The sequence below is a fragment of the Colletotrichum acutatum genome, assembly GCF_030867785.1.
Source record: "Colletotrichum acutatum strain CBS 112980 chromosome Unknown BDZ83scaffold_1, whole genome shotgun sequence".
Lineage (NCBI taxonomy): Eukaryota > Fungi > Ascomycota > Sordariomycetes > Glomerellales > Glomerellaceae > Colletotrichum > Colletotrichum acutatum.
Window position 1 is genome coordinate 119,650 of NW_026848995.1, and position 17,037 is coordinate 136,686.

Consider the following 17,037-nt stretch of genomic DNA (forward strand, 5'->3'; position numbering starts at 1 on the left):
TGCCGTATTGGAGCTATGGCAATCCGGGACTGTCCCGGTGATTAGGACGGCGTTTATAAGCGTGTTATAGTCCGGTGTGGGAGGCCGACATATCCCTACAAGGCCCGTTTGGCGGACTTTCCGCCGGTCCGAGGGCGGAGCTCAGGATGACCTTGCCTTTCCCCAGCTTTCGTCAAGGCTTGGCCTGCACAATATCCCAGTCACACGTGTAGTGTGAATATTTCTTGAACCATTTTCGCTTTCGTAGTGGGCATCCAGCGGGGCTTTCTCGAAACAGCCGCGTATTCTTGCTTCGTACCCCAGATCTCGATGAGTTGCGGTGAGAGTGTCCCATTAACGCTGCGCATCTATTGCAGAGAGACTTGGCTAGTCTAGACACACGAAACAACGGGTGAATAATAGCGCGATTATCGGTCGAAGGTGGCCAAACTATACGAAGCATCCCAACAAATGACAGTGACAGAGGTGTCAAATCTGCAAAAGTTGATCCGAAGTGAGCTGCCATCGTGTCATCGGTTGTTCATGCCGGTGAAATGCATGAGCTTCCGCCACGATGTGTAGTCACTCCCTTGACGTACTCGGTTTTGCAGGGCCAAGGTATTCTTGCCTAGCGGCTGGTCTTCATAGCGCGTCCTCCTCGGCGCCAGGGTTGGGCATCTGGGTAGAGCTGATCCAGTTCTCCATGCTGGCTTGACCTGCAGGCTGCTTGGCACCACCTGCTGCAGTCGAAGATGCTAATCTTAGACCTTGGCGCTTCTTGACAACGAGGCAAAGCACACGGCCGTAGATCGCGAAACCTTCATAGGAGACATCCATTGCCATCTTCTTCTTGTCGTCGCCGTCTTCCTCCAGGTCAGACCCAGTCTCTTGCTTCTTGACACGCTTGGACGGCCGGGGAGCATCATCGTCGGAGTCTATCTCAATCGCCGAAGCCTCGGCGCCAGCATCATTGTCCGAGGTCGTGGCGTAGTCGGCATCTTGATCATCGCGAGGTTCTCCGCGCTGTCTTTTTGATCGCCGAGGCCGGCCTGTTTCATCGACAGCGGGGATGCGGGAAAGGCCGGCAGTGTCATCCTCGGATTCACTTTCCTGCCGAATAGGCACCGTACCAGCGGCTGCCTCGGATTCCATGTCCAGATCAATAGGTACGTCATTCGTTTCGTTTATCAATTTGTTGGAGTTTGACTGCAACTTCCCGGGCGCTTTGTCGCGGAAGTGCTTGTGCTTAGTGAGCAGCGAATGGCGCGTACTTGTCTCGGTCAAAAACATGGAGACCTCAAACTCGTCTGGCAGATGTCATGATCAGCCAACTTTATTCGGTTCGAGAAATGGTCTGGACCGGGCTGATTACGACGGCGAGGGTTGGGTTGGGTTGAGGGAAGTGGTGACAGTGAGTAAGGCTGCCAAACAGGACGACAAACCTTGGACAACAACATCCTTGATAGTCTTCTTTTTGGAGCTCTTCTTCTTTGCTCTTTCTCTCTCCTTCTCTTCACGTAACTTTGGTAACACCAATGGACGGACGCTCTCGATGACCTTGGGTAGGATGGGATTCCGAGGGTTGAGAAGCCAGCTTTGTGCCAATGCGGGATTGTCTAGATAGATGCGACACTCGAGAACAGAGTACTTTGTGATCCTCAAATATCGGCGTAGAGGGGCCATCGTTGCTGTTTCCTATGAGACGCAGTTGCAGTGAGGCTCGCGTAGCATGAACTCAAGCCTGGATTCGAGGTGGTATCTGGCTGAGACGTGAAGAAGTATGTCTCTGGAGAGGCGTATGCCTAATACGACGTGGTCGAGTTGTGCGCGGAAACCGAATGGAACTCAAGGTGGCAGGTGGTCTCAGGAGTTTTAAGAAGAAAGGTTATGATGAGGTTGATGTCGAAGATGAAGTAGCTGTAGATGAGTGACGGTTGCCCTGACTGCACGTCGTGACGTCGGATGAGAGCGCCCCCACCTGCACAGAAGTACCTTTCCTAGCTGCAAGCGTGTGCATTTACGGGTGAGCAAAGAACGTATACTTGAGAAGCCGCGCCGGCAAGTACCACCAGTAGCATTCTCCCTGTCCTGCAGTAGCGGTGCCCGTGCAGTTGCTCCCGCCGGGCGGCCACTGCACGCCGCACGCAGCACGACACTGGAGTGTGCTGCCGCCAGTGACCTCAGGCAATTAACCAGGGTCCACTTAAATTTTCTCGGAATCGCGTCGTCCAGCTCCGGTACCGCGTCCAGAAGATCCGGCTATCGACTTCTCCTTCTATGGCCGAACCTCAAAGTCCGCACCGCAGTTCGACACTTTGTTCCTCTCCTTCGTAGTGATGCTGACAAAGCGATCATGTCGAAGTCATGGGCATCGACACTGAGGCTACCTAAATCCACATTCCCGTAAGCTTTCCCGGTCTTCTGGTGCAGCTACCACCGCTCCCCATCGGCTCCGTCCTCAGCTGACCCGTGGCCCGGACCGTCTTAGACCGCGCCCGCTCTCGCAGTTCCGTCCCGAGTACCTCCGCCGATCCGCCGACGACTTCTACAAGTGGCAGTCATCTAATGACTCCAGACCTGAGTTCATTCTGCACGATGGCCCCCCATACGCAAATGGTGGCCTTCACGCCGGTCACGCCTTGAACAAGATCCTCAAGGATATGATCAACAGAGTCAAGGTCCAGCAAGGTCCGATAATACCCCGGATGCGCTTTCTATGCCGTCGCCTAATGCCAGTCTTGTAGGATATCGCATACGCTACAGGCCGGGCTGGGATTGCCATGGCCTCCCTATCGAAATGAAGGCCGTTGGCACGTCAGGCGGCAAGGGCATGACCCCGGTAGAGATCCGCAAGGCTGCGAGACAGTTGGCCTCTACCACCGTCCTGGAGCAGATGGAGGGCTTCCGCTCGTACGGCGTCATGGCCGACTGGGATGCGCGATGGACGACAATGGACCCCGACTTCGAGGTCAGGCAGTTGCGCTTGTTCAAGCAGATGGTACGGCGAGGCCTCATCTACCGCAAAAGCAAGCCCGTATACTGGTCGCCCTCGTCGAGAACCGCGCTGGCAGAGGCCGAGCTGGAGTACAACGAGAACCATGTTTCGACGGCAGCTTACGTTCAGTACCCAATCAATGGCGGCCCCTCCTTGGACGGCTTTACTGGCCAGCTCTACGCCATTATCTGGACGACAACCCCCTGGACCCTCCCGGCGAACAAAGCCATCGCCATTCACGAAGAATTGGACTATGCCATAATCGCCGTTAATGGAAGCGCATACCTCACTGCAGTCAGCCGTCTTGAGGCCGTCAAGGCTCTCTTCCCCGAACAGGAGCCTCAGGTCATCGTGGCATCTATCAAGGGCTCCGAATTGCGTGGCTTGCAGTATAAGAACAGGCTGCAAGGGGCCAACTCTGCACTGCAACCAATCATCCATGCAGACTTTGTATCAGCAGATTCTGGAACTGGACTTGTTCACATTGCTCCTGGTCACGGTTTCGAGGACTACGAGGCTTGCGCGCAACTGGGCATCGATGCCTTCGCACCTATTGATGACGAAGGAAACTTCACCCGTGAAGCTTTCCCAGACGATCCAGAAAAGCTGACTGAAGCCTCCTCGATCCTCAAGGGCGGTAGCAAGGCCGTTCTCGCCCTGCTTGAAGACGATGTTCTTCAGGCAGCAAAGTACAAGCACAAATATCCCTACGACTGGAGGACGAAACAGCCCGTGGTCATGCGGTCGACGGCTCAATGGTTCGCTGATGTCGGTAACATCAAGGATGACGCTCTCAACGCCCTGAAGGAAGTCAAGTTTGTACCATCAACCGGCCGCAACCGCCTTGAAAGCTTCGTTGTTGGTCGTAGTGAGTGGTGCATTTCTCGCCAGCGTGCCTGGGGCGTTCCCATCCCCGCTTTGTATGATGCCAATGGAGACGCCGTAGTGACGGAGGAATCAGTCGACCACATCATCTCGGTCATCCAGAAGCGTGGTATTGACGCCTGGTTCTCTGATGCCGCCGATGAACCCGCTTGGGTTGCGCCGTCTTTGGAAGGAAGCTACAGACGTGGTACCGACACAATGGATGTCTGGTTCGACAGCGGAAGCAGTTGGACAGAGAGCAAGGGTCAAGCCGACGTCTACCTCGAAGGATCTGACCAGCACCGCGGCTGGTTTCAGTCAAGCTTGCTTTCGTACGTCGCCGCGCAAAGGGCCGAGAATGATGGAGCATCCCATACACAACCGAAGTCCCCCTTCAAGACCCTCATCACCCACGGCTTCACGCTAGATCACACTGGCAAGAAGATGTCAAAGTCGATCGGAAACACCATTTTACCCGGCCAGATCATGGACGGCACCCTGCTGCCGCCGATTAAGGTCAGAGGCAAGGCCAAGGTAGCCGGCGCCGCCCCAACCTACGAGGCCCTGGGCCCAGACGCCCTCCGTCTCTGGGCCGCCAGCTCAGAGTACACCAAAGACGTAGCCATCGGCCAGGCGGTCCTCAAGTCTGTCCACACCGTGCTGGTCAAGTACCGCACAATCATCAAGATGCTGACGGGTTCGATGCACGAGTCGGCCCGAACCGCGCCCACGACGACGCTGGACCACATCGCTCTCATCCAGCTACGCGACGTCATGGCGGAAGTCGAAAAGGCGTTCGCCGCACACGAGTTCTACAAGGCCTTCAGCGCCCTCAACCGCTGGGTGGCTAATGACCTGTCCGCCTTCTACCTCGAGGCGATGAAGGACCGCCTCTACTGCGGCGACGGCGGCGGCGTGCTGGAGCCCATCTTCCTCGGCTTCCTCCGCATGCTGTCGCCCATGACGCCGCTCCTGGTCGAGGAGGCGTGGGATCACCGGCCCGAGTACATCAAGGCCGACAGCAGCATCCTTCATCCCTTGCACACCCCCTACGACGCGCCCGTCCACAGCAGAGCGCCCTCGGCCATCGGGGAGGCTTCCCTCCGCAAGGACCTTCCCGTTCTGATGTCCGTCCAGGGCGCCGTCAAGGCCGCCCTCGAAAAGGGCCGCGCGGCCAAGGTCCTCGGGTCGTCGCTGCAGTCTTCTGTGGTTGTCACGACCGAGGATCAAGCAGTCGTTGGCGTGCTGGCCAAGTACGGAGAGGAGCTGGAGGCAATGTTCGTCGTGTCCTCGGTAGAGACCAACAAGGAGATCCCCAATCAGCCCGAGTGGCGGTACGACGAGGTATTCGAGGTCAATGGCGCCAAGGGAACGGTCTCGGTGCTGCCGCCGAACGAGCACAAGTGCCCGCGTTGCTGGCGGTATATCGCGCCCAAGGAGGAGACGTTGTGCGGGCGCTGCGATGATGTCGTGGCGAGTTTGCAGGAATAGAAAAGTAGAACGTGTAAATGTAACAACAGATAGCCCCTCAATTACAAGAAACGATGTTCCCTCAGCAGGAAATCTCACTTTCGAGGTCGGCACTCTGATGTCTTGTAGCTTCCGTCTTCCGTGAATATTGGTCAACCACGCGACTGAACAAGTAATGACGGTCTCGATGCGATGGCCGAGTGATTAAGTAAAAAATGCCCAATTTCACCTCTTTCTTAGGTTGGTAAAGATTTTACATCACTCCTGAAATCAGGCTTCATCCAAGCTTCGTCGCTTGTCACCCTAGTTCCGTCCGCTGTATAACCTGAGAGTTTACGTTTTGATATTCCACCTATTATTATCCTTTTCCAAAATCAAAACCTTTTCGAGTGATGTGCGTATACACATACCGGCCCCTAGCCCGCAGAAAACACCAATCAAACGTAGCAACTACACGGTTCGAACGCAACTATTCTCCTTCCCAAAAGGAGCGCCTCACCAACCCGGCCCTAATCTGTAAAAGGTAAATTTTTGCTTTTAGGCTGCAGCGTAGAGCGATGAGGATGAATTAGCGAAAAGTCGACATTGATGTCTAGACCCGGATGAAGACGAAGTGACCCAGAAAATTTTGGTTCTGACCTATATGGAAGCGCTTTCTGCCTTCCTTGTCATCAGTAATCACGGAAGGGTGGCCGAGTTGGTTATGGCGCCAGGTTAAGGTCAGCTTAACATCTGTTTCCTGGTGGGGCAACCCGCGCGAGTTCGAGTCTCGTCCCTTTCATTTTTCGCTTTTTTGACAAATTTCTAGCCATAAATGCATGCAGAAAGCATTGAGCGATCATGATCTTGACTTTCTTTTGCAATGTTGAAGTTACTTTCCTTTCTTTTCGTCACGTTGTTGTGAATGCGCCTTGCACCAGCCGCGAAACATGGAACACAATCATTTAGCCAAACCACCAACGACAAGTCTCAGGACGAACGAAACCCATTTCATTTTTTTTTATTAAAAAAAAGTGCTTGTCAATTGCGCGCCAGCTGAAGCTACTTTGGTTCAAACCGGACGCATCAGGGAGATGTATATATACAAGTGTTTAATAATGCCATCTAGGTTCTGCTTCCTCTCTGTCCCCGCTATTCATCTTACACCGAAGCTCAGGCTCTAGAATCAGAAACCTGCCTCGACCTCGCCCCCGCTTTACCACTCGCTCACCTCGCCGGCCTTGGGCGGCTGCACTCTGACGATCTTATCGCAGTTGAGCAGGCAGAGGGGGTCAAGAGCTTTCTTGATCTGTTCGGAGCGTCGGGTCAGCACGTAATTCCCAAGCAACAACAAGCATCAAGAAAGGGAGGAACTCACCTGTCTCATGGTATCAACGGTAGACTCGCCCAGCTCGTGGGGGAGGTAATCTCTCTTGACGAGTCCGACGCCGTGCTCACCCTATCAGTCATGTTAGCGAATCTTGCAAACTTCAATAACCAGCCAGAGATCTGACGACAACATACCGTGACGGTGCCCTCCATCTCGACGGCTCTCTTGACCATGTTGTGAACCAGGTGCTCAGCCCTCTTGCGCTCCTGGTCGTTGTAAAGCAGAATGGCTGACGCCAAAAGTTAGCACTCTCCCTCTCCTTCATAACAACATGCGCGTCCCCCATGCCTAAGCCCCAAAAAAGTACTCACTGTGGAAGTTTCCATCCCCAACATGCCCAACAATGGTGCCAAAAAGCCCACTCTTGGCCATGGCCTCCTTGGTCTCCTCAATAATGTCAGGCAACCGGCTCGTCGGCACCGCAACGTCGCCAGTCCAGACGTGATCCCCCTCGCGCCGAACCGCCATCGTGCTCCACAGCGCCTCCTTCCTCGCGCTCCAAAGCTCCTGCTGCTCCTCCTCGTTCTTGGCGAAATCAAACGTCTTGCTGCCCGTCTTGCTCGCGAGCTGCTTCACCAGCGCCACCTGCTCCTTGACGCCCGTCTCCGTGCCGGCAAACTTGAAAAACAGCGTCGGCGCCTCGGCCCACGCCTTGCTCGTCATGCCGGCCTTGTTGATGCACTGCATCTGCAGGTCGTCCAGGATCTCGACCGCCGCGACGGGGATGCCGGCGGCGACGACCTTGGCGACGCAGTTGGCCGCGTCACGGATCGTCGGGAACGCCGACACGGCGACCGAGGTGGACGCGGGCTTCGTCGTGACTTTCAGGGTGGCCTCCGTCACGAGGCCCAGGGTGCCCTCGGAGCCGATGAAGAGCTTGGTGAGGTCGTAGCCGGCGGAGCTCTTGCGCGGGCGCTGCCGCGTCTTTATGATGGTGCCATCGGCCAGCACGACCGTCAGACTCAGCACCCACTCGCGCATGGTGCCGTAGCGGTAGGCGTTGGTGCCGCTGCATCCGGTGCCAATCATGCCGCCAATCATGGCTCCCGGGCCCGGGTCCGGCGGGAAGAAGAGGCCCGTCTGCGCCAGCTGGTCGTTGAGCGATTCCCACCCGACGGCGGGCTGCACCACAACGTCGAGGTCCTCCTGGTGCAGCTTCAGGACCTTGTTCATGCGTCCGAAATCGATCGAGATGCCGCCGCGGGTGGGCGTGAAGTGGCCCTCGAGACTGGTGCCGCCGCTGTAGCCGACGACGGGGATGCGCCGCTGGTGGCAGATCTTCATGATCTCCGAGACCTCCTCGGTGGTGCTGGGGAAGACGACGCAGAACGGGCGCTCGTCGGGCTTGGCCGAGTGCGAGGACCACTCTGAGTTGGCGTGGTGTTCGAGGTCGACCTTCGTGGTGCTGACGTGCTCCTTGCCGACGATGCTGACAAAGTCGGCCCAGGCGGCTTCGAGGTTCTCCTTGTTGAGCTTGTGGACTGGCGCGATCGTCTTGGCTAGCGGCAGGGTCGACTCTTCGCTGGGGCTCGGGGGCACGAGGGTGCCTAGGTAGTACGATACTCCCATTGTGGTGAGTAGCACTGCCAGCACGCAACAGCGCATTAGCTACTGCGACAAGTCTTCTTGCAACGTCTCGCCGCCTCGGAACATCAGGACTTACCGAAAGTGTACGCCAGATTCCTGCTATTCCCCGTCTTCTCCCGCTCGGCAGCGAATCTCTCCCGCTCCGCCTTCTCGCGCGCCAGACGCTGGGTGATGCTGCCGACGACTTGGCCCTGGAACGTCCGGCCCTTCTGCTTCTCCTCGGTGTTGTTCGGCGTGCCGCGCTCATTGGACATGTGCCGCGCGGTAGCACCACTAGCGAGAGCGACGCATCGCCGGCGCGGGGCCGGGCTTGCGGCCCTGAGACCTTGCAGAGCTGCTTGGGGAGCTCGAGCTCTGATATGCGCCATTGCGCCTATGTTCGACTCGGTGGTGGTATTGATGGACTAGGGATGTCGAGGAAGCGGTGCGAATTGCTGCACAATCTTCAATTGATCAGAAGTTGAAGAAGCAAGCTTCGAGCCATCCGGGTTCGGAGCTCTGGGAGAAGTCGAGAGGAGGGGGTGGGTGGTTTCGTTGGAGGAGTGTGCGTACGCGGGCGAACGACTGCGAATAGAGGTGCAGGTAAAGATTATTTGTAGCTGGGTGGAGCTGCATCCGTCTGAGCACTTCTGGAGCTCGGATGGCGAAATGGAATCCATGCAAGCCGCCTGCAGCAATGGAACTGGAGCACCTCAGCAGCACTGGAGCAGAAAGTGCACCCTGCGAGCCTATCGGGGATAAGGATTGGCCGGTCCGGAAGCGGGGAAGGTTTGTGCGGTGGGACTGCCGTAGTACCGTGGTATGCCCGCGCCGGTGTGGAACTCCACTTCTTCACCGTGTGGCTCCCCCCTTCCGTCCGCTTATCCAAGGCCGAGGATCACTCTGGCTAATGGGATCGATGGCGTGCTGGCGAAGTCGGAGACACCCATGCATTAGGTCACTTGGGTGCACGACACATGAACAACATGCAATGGCTGACTGTTTATGGCTTGGGATTCGCCCGAGACTTCCGATACACTTGCCGTCGACTCTCTCGGCGTCGATTCTACTTTGCCGTATCCGGCATCAGCATGAAACCCTCCACGGTGAATGACATATCTCACCAACTAAGGTAGATTTCCAGAAATAATGTACAATACGTCCAATCATACAGTTCCTTACACCTCGCTATACCCAAACATGCACCCAAGGGGGAAACCTCCCTACTTACGTTACTCTAGATACCTCACATAGTCTCCCATACATACCTTACATTAAGTCTTCCATCCAGGAATAAGCTGCACATTAAACGTCGGCGTCCCAAGCCCCCCAGCAGCACTCCTCAAATGCGCCAAATACGCAGCAAGCTCCCCGTCCTGCTCAATCGCCAACGGCATCTCCCCGCCCTTGCCGTCCTTCAACACTCCTTCCAGCCGTAGACAAATCGCCCCCGGGAACTTACTCGCCGCCGCGTGCCGCAGCTCCTGCACGGAATGCGAGCTCAGGGTCGCGATCCAGATGGTCGTGGTAGCCACAAACGTGGAGGAAGGGTGGAGGCGTAGGTAGACGGCTATGCTCATGGTAGACGGCGGCTGCGGGTGCTGGTGCTGTGGTAGAGGTGACGGCGGCGCGTGGAAGACGGGTTGTTGTGGTTGCTGTTGCTGCTGCTGCTGTGCTGCGGCGGCGGCAGCTACGGCATACTGCTGCGCGTATTGCTGGTCTACGAACGCCGCCTGCGCGTCGGCCGCTAACAAGAGAGACGAGCCCATGTGGTGAGACTCTAGTCCCATGTCCGCCTGCCCCAGAAGCGCCGACGAGAGGATCCGCGCCGCGGAGTGGCCCATCGGGTCGGCGGCCGCGGCGGCCTGGACTTGCATCGACACGGTGGGCATGAGCATCTGCGGCTGCTGGCTTGCCCCCGAGCCGGGAACGAGTCCCATGGACGGCGGTACGGATACCTGGCTGGCATCAACGTACTGGCCGCCGCTCAAGTCATCCTGGTCTTCTAAAGCATCAACCAGTTCTGGCTGTGCGGACTGGACCTGGACGTCGTTCGCCTGGACATCCCCTTGCTGTCTTGCGTTGTCGCGAGCTAGCTGCGCCTGTTTCGTGACTCCTCGTTTCCGTGGCTGCTCTCGCCTCGAGACATCATCCCTCAACCTCTTCATCACATCCTTCGCAATAACATCCAAAGCCCGCACCTTTTCAGCCTGAGCGTGAGCATGCACTGAAGAAGCACCACCGTCTCCTTCTTCCCCCGCCGCAGCGAGAATCCGGCGTACCAGCTCCGATCCAGCCTCCCACTGCGCCTTCAGCTCCTTCCACTGCGCCGGCCCAGCCTCAGACTTGCAACTGAGCCCCTCCCGCTTCAATATCCTCTCAAACGCAGCGCGGAGATCCCTCGCCTCCTCCGGGTTGACACCCAAGATATTCTTCGCATCGGCGAGCGTGAGCCGCTTCTCCAGCGTCCGCGCCCGCTTCGTGATGTCCGTACATATAACGTCTAGCGCCAGCTTTTTTGCCTCGTGGTTGTGGCTGCTGTTGCCGCTTACATCGGCAGACTCGTCGTCGTCCCACATCGCCGCCCTCAGCCGCGGCGTCTCCCTCACAAGCCGGGCTTTAACGGCCTCCCACCTCTCCGGCCCGGCAATCGTCTTCTTGACGATGCCTGCCTCCTCGCAGAGCCGCGCAAATGTGACCCGCATCTGACGGTATACGTCCGCCGCCAGCCCGAGGATGGCTTTTGCGTCGTCGAGCGTGGTCTCCGAAGGGAAGCGCGGGGCGATGGGGTGTTGTACATCATGGGACGATGCAGCCTCCCAGGCTCGCAGCCGCCGCCTCTTCCTCCTGTTGTTGCCATTGCTGTTACTGATGCTCTCCTTGTCTCTTACCGCGCCGACGTCCTCGTCCTCGTCCTCGTCCTCGCCCTCGCCCTCGCCGGTAAGTGGCGACCCGAGCATCTCCCGACCCGTAAAAGTACCAGGCGTCACGACGCCCGCACCACCCCGGCTCCCAAAGCCGTCGTCGATAGTAACCACAGGCGCTTCCCGCCGACCAGACCCCGTCACCTCCTCCTCTTCCCCATTGCCCTCCTTAGACCGCTCCCCATTCGCAGCCTTCAAAAGCCACCGATTCTTCGTCCTCACGCGAATCAGCTCGCGCTTCTTGATATCGAACCCATCCTCCCTCAGCACGGCCAGCATCTCCCCCTGCGACAGGTTCCGCTCCCACAGCTCCTTGACGCGCGCGACCAGCCGGCCGTTCTTGTGCGCCGGGTTCTGCTTGGACGGGAAATCCCACTTGCGGAACTGAGTCTGGAAGGCTCGTTTGCTGTAACGTGTGTGTGAGCAAGCAACTTGCGTAGTCCCACAGCTTTGCTTTACTCCCGGATTCGACGCCAGCCCCGGCCCCGGTTCCGTTGTGGGACGGTGTAAGTTTGCCGGGTGTGGATCGGAAAGTCCGGCAGGCGAGAGGAACCACGAATACACTGGGGGATAAGGAGAGACTCAAGACTGACCAGGGCGCAAAGTCATGGTGCATTTTGAGGTACACCATGATGTCCTCGAGGGACCTCTTCTCATTGATGTAGAGCTGAAAACATAGCTTCTCGTGGGCATCCCAATCATAGACCATGCCTTTCTAGAGTTCTCTGCAAACAATGCCTTACAATGCGTCTTTGGTTGAAACGGGAGAGCGTCGACAATGCGCAAGTGGTCGGTTGAGTCAGCTGTACTGTGCCAAGATCATGATGCACGGTGGCGAAGACTGTCTGATTACCTTATCCTAGGCATCGCTCTCTTATCGCGTTCTTATCATTCCACCTCGTCGTTGAAGTACCTATACTCGGTGAGCCTCGGTGAGAAGCTGCGCCTTCGCTCGACCTCAGGACCGCATCTCTCGGGAACTTGGTCATGATCCGGTTCATCAGCTTCATAGTGAATAATTAGCTTGATCTAATTCATATATCAGACTCTCCAAGTTTCTGACAGCAATTAACAACCAAGACAGTCCCTGATACACGCCGGGCCGCTCCGCATGGACGTTGATCACTCTACCATTCCGGACCTCGGTACCGGTTGTAAGCGCTGTTCCCCTCCATCTCCAACCTTCGACCTCAGACCCAAAGACGGCGGCAAAGCACGTCCACGTCAAGTTCACTTGCATCTATATTGTCCCCCACCTCCATCCTCGACAATCTTGTCATTCTGAATAACTCAACCTCCATCAAAAACCACATATCCCATCACCACAAACCTCATCACCACAAACATCCAACACACATCAACCAAAACTCCAAAACCTCCAAGAAGTCATCAATCACAATGTCCACCCTCCCATCATCCTACAACACCCTCTCCCTCCCCCAAATAACCCTCTCTCACCACCCCGCCTCCTCCCCGACCCCAACCCCCGTGATAATCCTCACCCTCAACCGCCCCTCCGCCCGCAACGCCTTCACAGACGAAATGGCATCCTCCCTAGCAAAAGCCTACACCCTCCTCTCCACCGACCCCCGCGTAAAAGCCATCGTCCTCACCGGCTCAGACCCCTCCAACAAAACCTTCTGCGCAGGAATGGACCTCCACAACCGCGTCCGCCTCCCCTCCCACCGCGACGCCCACCGCGACACGGGAGGCCTCGTCGCCCTCGCAATGCACAACTGCTCGAAACCCATCATCGCCGCAATAAACGGCTCCGCCGTCGGCGTGGGCATCACAATGGCCCTCCCCGCCTCCATCCGCATCGTCTCCCGCGACGCGAAAATCGGCTTCGTTTTCGGTCGGCGCGGGTTCAACATGGAGGCCTGCTCGTCGTTTTACCTCCCGCGCCTCATCGGCGCCGGCCCAGCGCTGCATCTCTGTACCACGGGAGGGGTCTACCCCGCCACGAGCCCGCTCCTGCGCAACTTATTCAGCGAGGTCGTCGCGCCGGACGAGGTCTTGCCGCGCGCGCTGGCGATCGCCGAGGACGTCGCTGCGAATGTGAGTACCGTGGCCGTGAGGGTGATGCGGGATATGATTCTGAGGTCGCCGGCGAGCCCGGAAGAGGCGCACCTGCTGGAGAGTAAAATATTCTTTGACCTGTTTAGCGGGAAGGATAGTAAGGAGGGGATGGAGAGTTTTATGCAAAAGAGAGCGCCGCGGTTCGAGGCGACTATGGAGAAGGATGCGCCGACGGCGTACCCGTGGTGGAAAGAGGTTGATATCAAAGCAAAGATTTGAAGTTCGCTATATACATTTGTAAAAAAAAAATTGGAATCATGTCATGAAAAGTACTGAATGGACGGTCCTGATTGCAGCATGTGACCGCTAACCCAGTCCATCTTTACCGAAACCCCCTATTCAACCGCAAACCAAGCCCGCCCGCTATCAAGACCTGTACTTCCACAACTTCGGATCAAAGATGATATCGTACTCGTTTTTGGAGAATGTGCCAATGGCACAACTCAGATCATGGTATCCCTCCAAACCGTTAACCGGCAAATCCTGCTCAGAGTCACCCTCCTCATGCAGGTTCCAGCTCCCTGCCAGTCTGCCGTCTCGCGTGAAGAAGATCTCAACGCTCATCCTGCCGCCCTGAGCCGTAAAGGACATGCCGATACCCAGCGTCTCGCCGGGTTGGAAGGGTGTTGTGAAAGACTTGCCGCCCCATCTGTCATTGATGTACTTGTGCCCGTCGTCGCCGTGAACACCAAGACTACCGCGATGCCATCCAGGGAGACGGAAGTTGGGGTACGGTAGCGCGGTGAAGCCAAGGGCAAGGTCTACCTCACTTGCTGATCCACGGATCTTAACTTCATAATAGACCTTGAAGGGTTTGCCGGTGGCGAGAGGCGAATTGTGCTTGACCGAGTATAGAGGCGGGTAGCCGATGATGGTGCTGTCAGGTGCGTTCCTTTGCGTCGTGACCTCCCACTTACCCGAGACGGGCTGGGCCATCGTGCCGCGGAATCCTTGAGGCTGTAGAAGCCATATCCTGTGCGTGCGCAAAGCTTCCAAAGCACTGGCGTCAAGGTCGATGGGCTTGACGAGAGGGTACTGCGCCACCCAAGCTTCACCAGCTTCAGACTCCTGTTCCGTAGAGTTGTTCGCAGGGGAACGATCAAACCCGCTGAAGAAGGCCGGAGGCGGTGGGAAGAGGGTGGTGTCGGGAACCGCCGTCTCCCAGTCGTGTTTTTTCGAGTCCGATGGCGGGGGACCAGGGGGAGGAGCCGTGTAATCTTTGTGGGACGGCGGAGGTCCCTGGGGAGGAGCAGTATAGTCATTGCGTGCGGGCGGAGGTCCCGGAGGCGGCGCATACCCACTCTGCTGATGTGAGGGAGGAGGTCCAGATGGCGGCGCATACCCTCCATGAGATGGAGGAGGACCCGAAGGAGGCGCAAATTCATCAGCACGGCCTGGCGGCGGACCATTCGGGGCGGCGTACGACTGACTCGGAGGCGGGCCGGGAGGAGGAGCATACTGCTGTTGGGCCGAATGCTGTCCCGGAGGCGGACCAGCCGGCGGCGCGTATTGGGGCTGCTGCTGCTGATTGCTGCTCGTCATCTTGGTATCTTGCTGCTGTAGTGAAGGAGGACGTTGCGCGGGACGCGGGGCAGGAGTGTCATCCTTGTCGGCCTTGCTGCCGAAACACATCTTCAGGAAAAAGGGGGGTTGGGAAGAAGGTTTTGGAGCTTTTTATGCAGTTCGTCTGGTGTCTGATCTTTCGTGGTCCGTTGTGTTTGCGGAACAGTGGGAGTGAGTCGGAGGGATAATAGATGTTGCGGCAGATCAGGGAGTGTGGGCGCCTTGACGTCGGAATTGAGCTTGAGTTTGAGCAGAGCAGTGGGAAATCTGAAACAATGGGACCCGTGTAATTGGAGTGATTGGCAAATGTGCAAGATGTTGCAGGTATGGGAAAGATGTCTAGCGTCGCGGGTGATGTAGGTGAAATGCAGCGGTGATGCACGACGGGGGGCGGATGAGGCGTTGATATGAAGAAGAATAAAGGTGGCTGTGTTTCCTTCGGGCGGTAGCAGATGACGGGATTCTAGGCTGACTGGCTCACCAGGGCAGTGATGATGAGAGGACGGAGTACCATGATGGGTGGAACTTTGGGAGCTGTCCGCAATAGGCAGCTGGGATCCATTTTTCTCTGGCGATAGCTGCAGGGCGCTGGCAGCTACATCTTCCCCCGCAGCAACAAGTACACTATTAACGACGCCCCAATGAGCTCCCTGCGTTTGAAGTGTTTCTGTACCTTTCTAGGTACCTGACCTTAGGTAAGTTTATGGTATCATTCGACGCCCCGAGGTGCTTGCACTTTGTCTTCTCTTTACCTTGCCATTTACAAAGCTACATGCGCCAATGCGCCACCCTTACCAAGTGGACAATAGCAACAAAAAGAAGTCTCTTGTGCGACCAACGGCTTTTTTACTCTCTTTACCCAGACCAACACGTACTGACAAAACAAGGAATGGAATACCAGCCTCGGCGGCGGCGTCAAGGAGGCCGCCGACCTACTGCTACGGAGTAGATGGTATAGGTACCCTAATCATCATCCGGCGCAATCAGGCGGAACTGGTGTGGGGGCAACAGGCGCAGCTAGCTTTTTAAGCTTACCCAGTGGGCCGAAACTTCCATCCCCTCAATGTCACCGAACCATGTCACCAATGGATGGCCCGACAAGGTGTCGAGACGCTGCGGTTTTCCTCCGCGTGGTTTCATTGGTTTCTACATCTAAGTAAATCAAAGTCACGTTCTCGGGGACCAGCAGAGTACAAATACGATCCCATACCTGATATCACTCCGTTGCTGACTAAACAGGCTCTTGGCCCCAGACTTGGATGGATTGCTGTCATCGTCAATCTACTACACCTATCCCCCCAACCTTAACTACGTGAGGTAGGTTATATGCAAGGCTACTATCATCTTGTGGAGGGCTGGATGCAGCATTGAGAGTCGATGCTTTGACACGTCAAAGGCCCATTGAAGATGCTCGATACCGGGAGGGAACTCGGAGTCGGAATAATTACCGACAAAAAAGATACCCATAAACGAGTCGCGCCCGCGATGCCAGCGCACGGCAAATAGATCGTAGTTGGGATCGTATAGAAAGAGTGCATCCCCAAGCTCCTCGCGTGTAGGGACATGCCACACATCATCAGTGATCCTCCCAGCTATGACTTTCCTAAGGACATAAGTAATATCAATACTGGCTTACCTCCTCCGGCTTCAATCGCGTCCTATACCGAGCGTAATATACAGACAAAGCCAGCCAGTCACTATAGTGGTCCCGACTTTGCCATACCACCCCGCCATTCTGTGACGTATCGAGATAAATTCCCACGGAATCATGGGAGACGACCAGAAGCTGCCAAAGCTCAAACGAGCCATTTGAAAATGGTGACTGGTTCAACTAGCCATCTCTGCAAAATCGTGTACCATCCATATACTTACTCATGTTCTCTAGATATGTGACTATGCCAAGAGTAAGAAAAGGAGAGGAAAGGGTAGTGGGCGGCAAATCGCTTCGTCGCCAACCTTGCCCACCGTACCTTCTCACTATCCTGACTCCTTCTCGGCCCTTCGACCCAACGGCAAGAGAGGAGAAGTCAATGTGATGTTGAGCATGAAGAGCCGCGTGAACATGTGCCGTGAGAAAAGAATAAAATATTCCAAGAATACGACTTGAGAGTATTCGAGAGTGGAGAAAATGACATGTCACAATCGATAGTATTACGTATTTCATGATGCATGGTGTGAAGTGTGATATATTCAACACCCAAGGGCCTGTTCCGTACGGAAGACGGTGA

General features: G+C 56.3%; 6 protein-coding genes and 1 non-coding gene across 7 annotated transcripts; 3 read left to right on the top strand and 4 right to left on the bottom strand.

Annotated features, from left to right (window-relative positions):
* Positions 1 to 621: 621 nt before the first annotated feature.
* On the bottom strand, positions 622 to 1,662 carry BDZ83DRAFT_564019 (uncharacterized protein; the record flags this gene model as incomplete). Its single annotated transcript, XM_060503597.1, has 2 exons — positions 622 to 1,286; positions 1,422 to 1,662. The coding sequence occupies 2 exons, from the start codon at positions 1,660 to 1,662 to the stop codon at positions 622 to 624; spliced, it is 906 nt and encodes a 301-aa protein (XP_060371745.1).
* Positions 1,663 to 2,227: 565 nt separating this feature from the next.
* Positions 2,228 to 5,396, top strand: BDZ83DRAFT_658671 (isoleucyl-tRNA synthetase). Its single transcript, XM_060511047.1, has 3 exons — positions 2,228 to 2,382; positions 2,468 to 2,667; positions 2,724 to 5,396. The coding sequence occupies exons 1-3, from the start codon at positions 2,333 to 2,335 to the stop codon at positions 5,327 to 5,329; spliced, it is 2,856 nt and encodes a 951-aa protein (XP_060371746.1). The 5' UTR covers positions 2,228 to 2,332; the 3' UTR covers positions 5,330 to 5,396.
* Positions 5,397 to 5,990: 594 nt separating this feature from the next.
* On the top strand, positions 5,991 to 6,089 carry BDZ83DRAFT_t1. Its single transcript has one exon. It is a non-coding gene; the product is annotated as a tRNA-Leu (tRNA).
* A 414-nt stretch (positions 6,090 to 6,503) lies between these two features.
* Positions 6,504 to 8,632, bottom strand: BDZ83DRAFT_564285 (glycolate oxidase; the record flags this gene model as incomplete). Its single annotated transcript, XM_060503624.1, has 5 exons — positions 6,504 to 6,596; positions 6,666 to 6,746; positions 6,812 to 6,906; positions 6,989 to 8,260; positions 8,341 to 8,632. The coding sequence occupies 5 exons, from the start codon at positions 8,630 to 8,632 to the stop codon at positions 6,504 to 6,506; spliced, it is 1,833 nt and encodes a 610-aa protein (XP_060371747.1).
* An 885-nt stretch (positions 8,633 to 9,517) lies between these two features.
* On the bottom strand, positions 9,518 to 11,876 carry BDZ83DRAFT_564291 (uncharacterized protein; the record flags this gene model as incomplete). Its single annotated transcript, XM_060503625.1, has 3 exons — positions 9,518 to 9,844; positions 9,938 to 11,573; positions 11,761 to 11,876. The coding sequence occupies 3 exons, from the start codon at positions 11,874 to 11,876 to the stop codon at positions 9,518 to 9,520; spliced, it is 2,079 nt and encodes a 692-aa protein (XP_060371748.1).
* Positions 11,877 to 12,565: 689 nt separating this feature from the next.
* Positions 12,566 to 13,465, top strand: BDZ83DRAFT_746126 (enoyl-CoA hydratase/isomerase; the record flags this gene model as incomplete). Its single annotated transcript, XM_060513210.1, has 1 exon — positions 12,566 to 13,465. One exon carries the CDS (start codon positions 12,566 to 12,568, stop codon positions 13,463 to 13,465), a length of 900 nt encoding a protein of 299 aa, XP_060371749.1.
* Positions 13,462 to 15,013, bottom strand: BDZ83DRAFT_909 (uncharacterized protein). Its single transcript, XM_060515998.1, has one exon. It carries the CDS (start codon positions 14,876 to 14,878, stop codon positions 13,613 to 13,615), a length of 1,266 nt encoding a protein of 421 aa, XP_060371750.1. The 5' UTR covers positions 14,879 to 15,013; the 3' UTR covers positions 13,462 to 13,612.
* Positions 15,014 to 17,037: the final 2,024 nt, after the last annotated feature.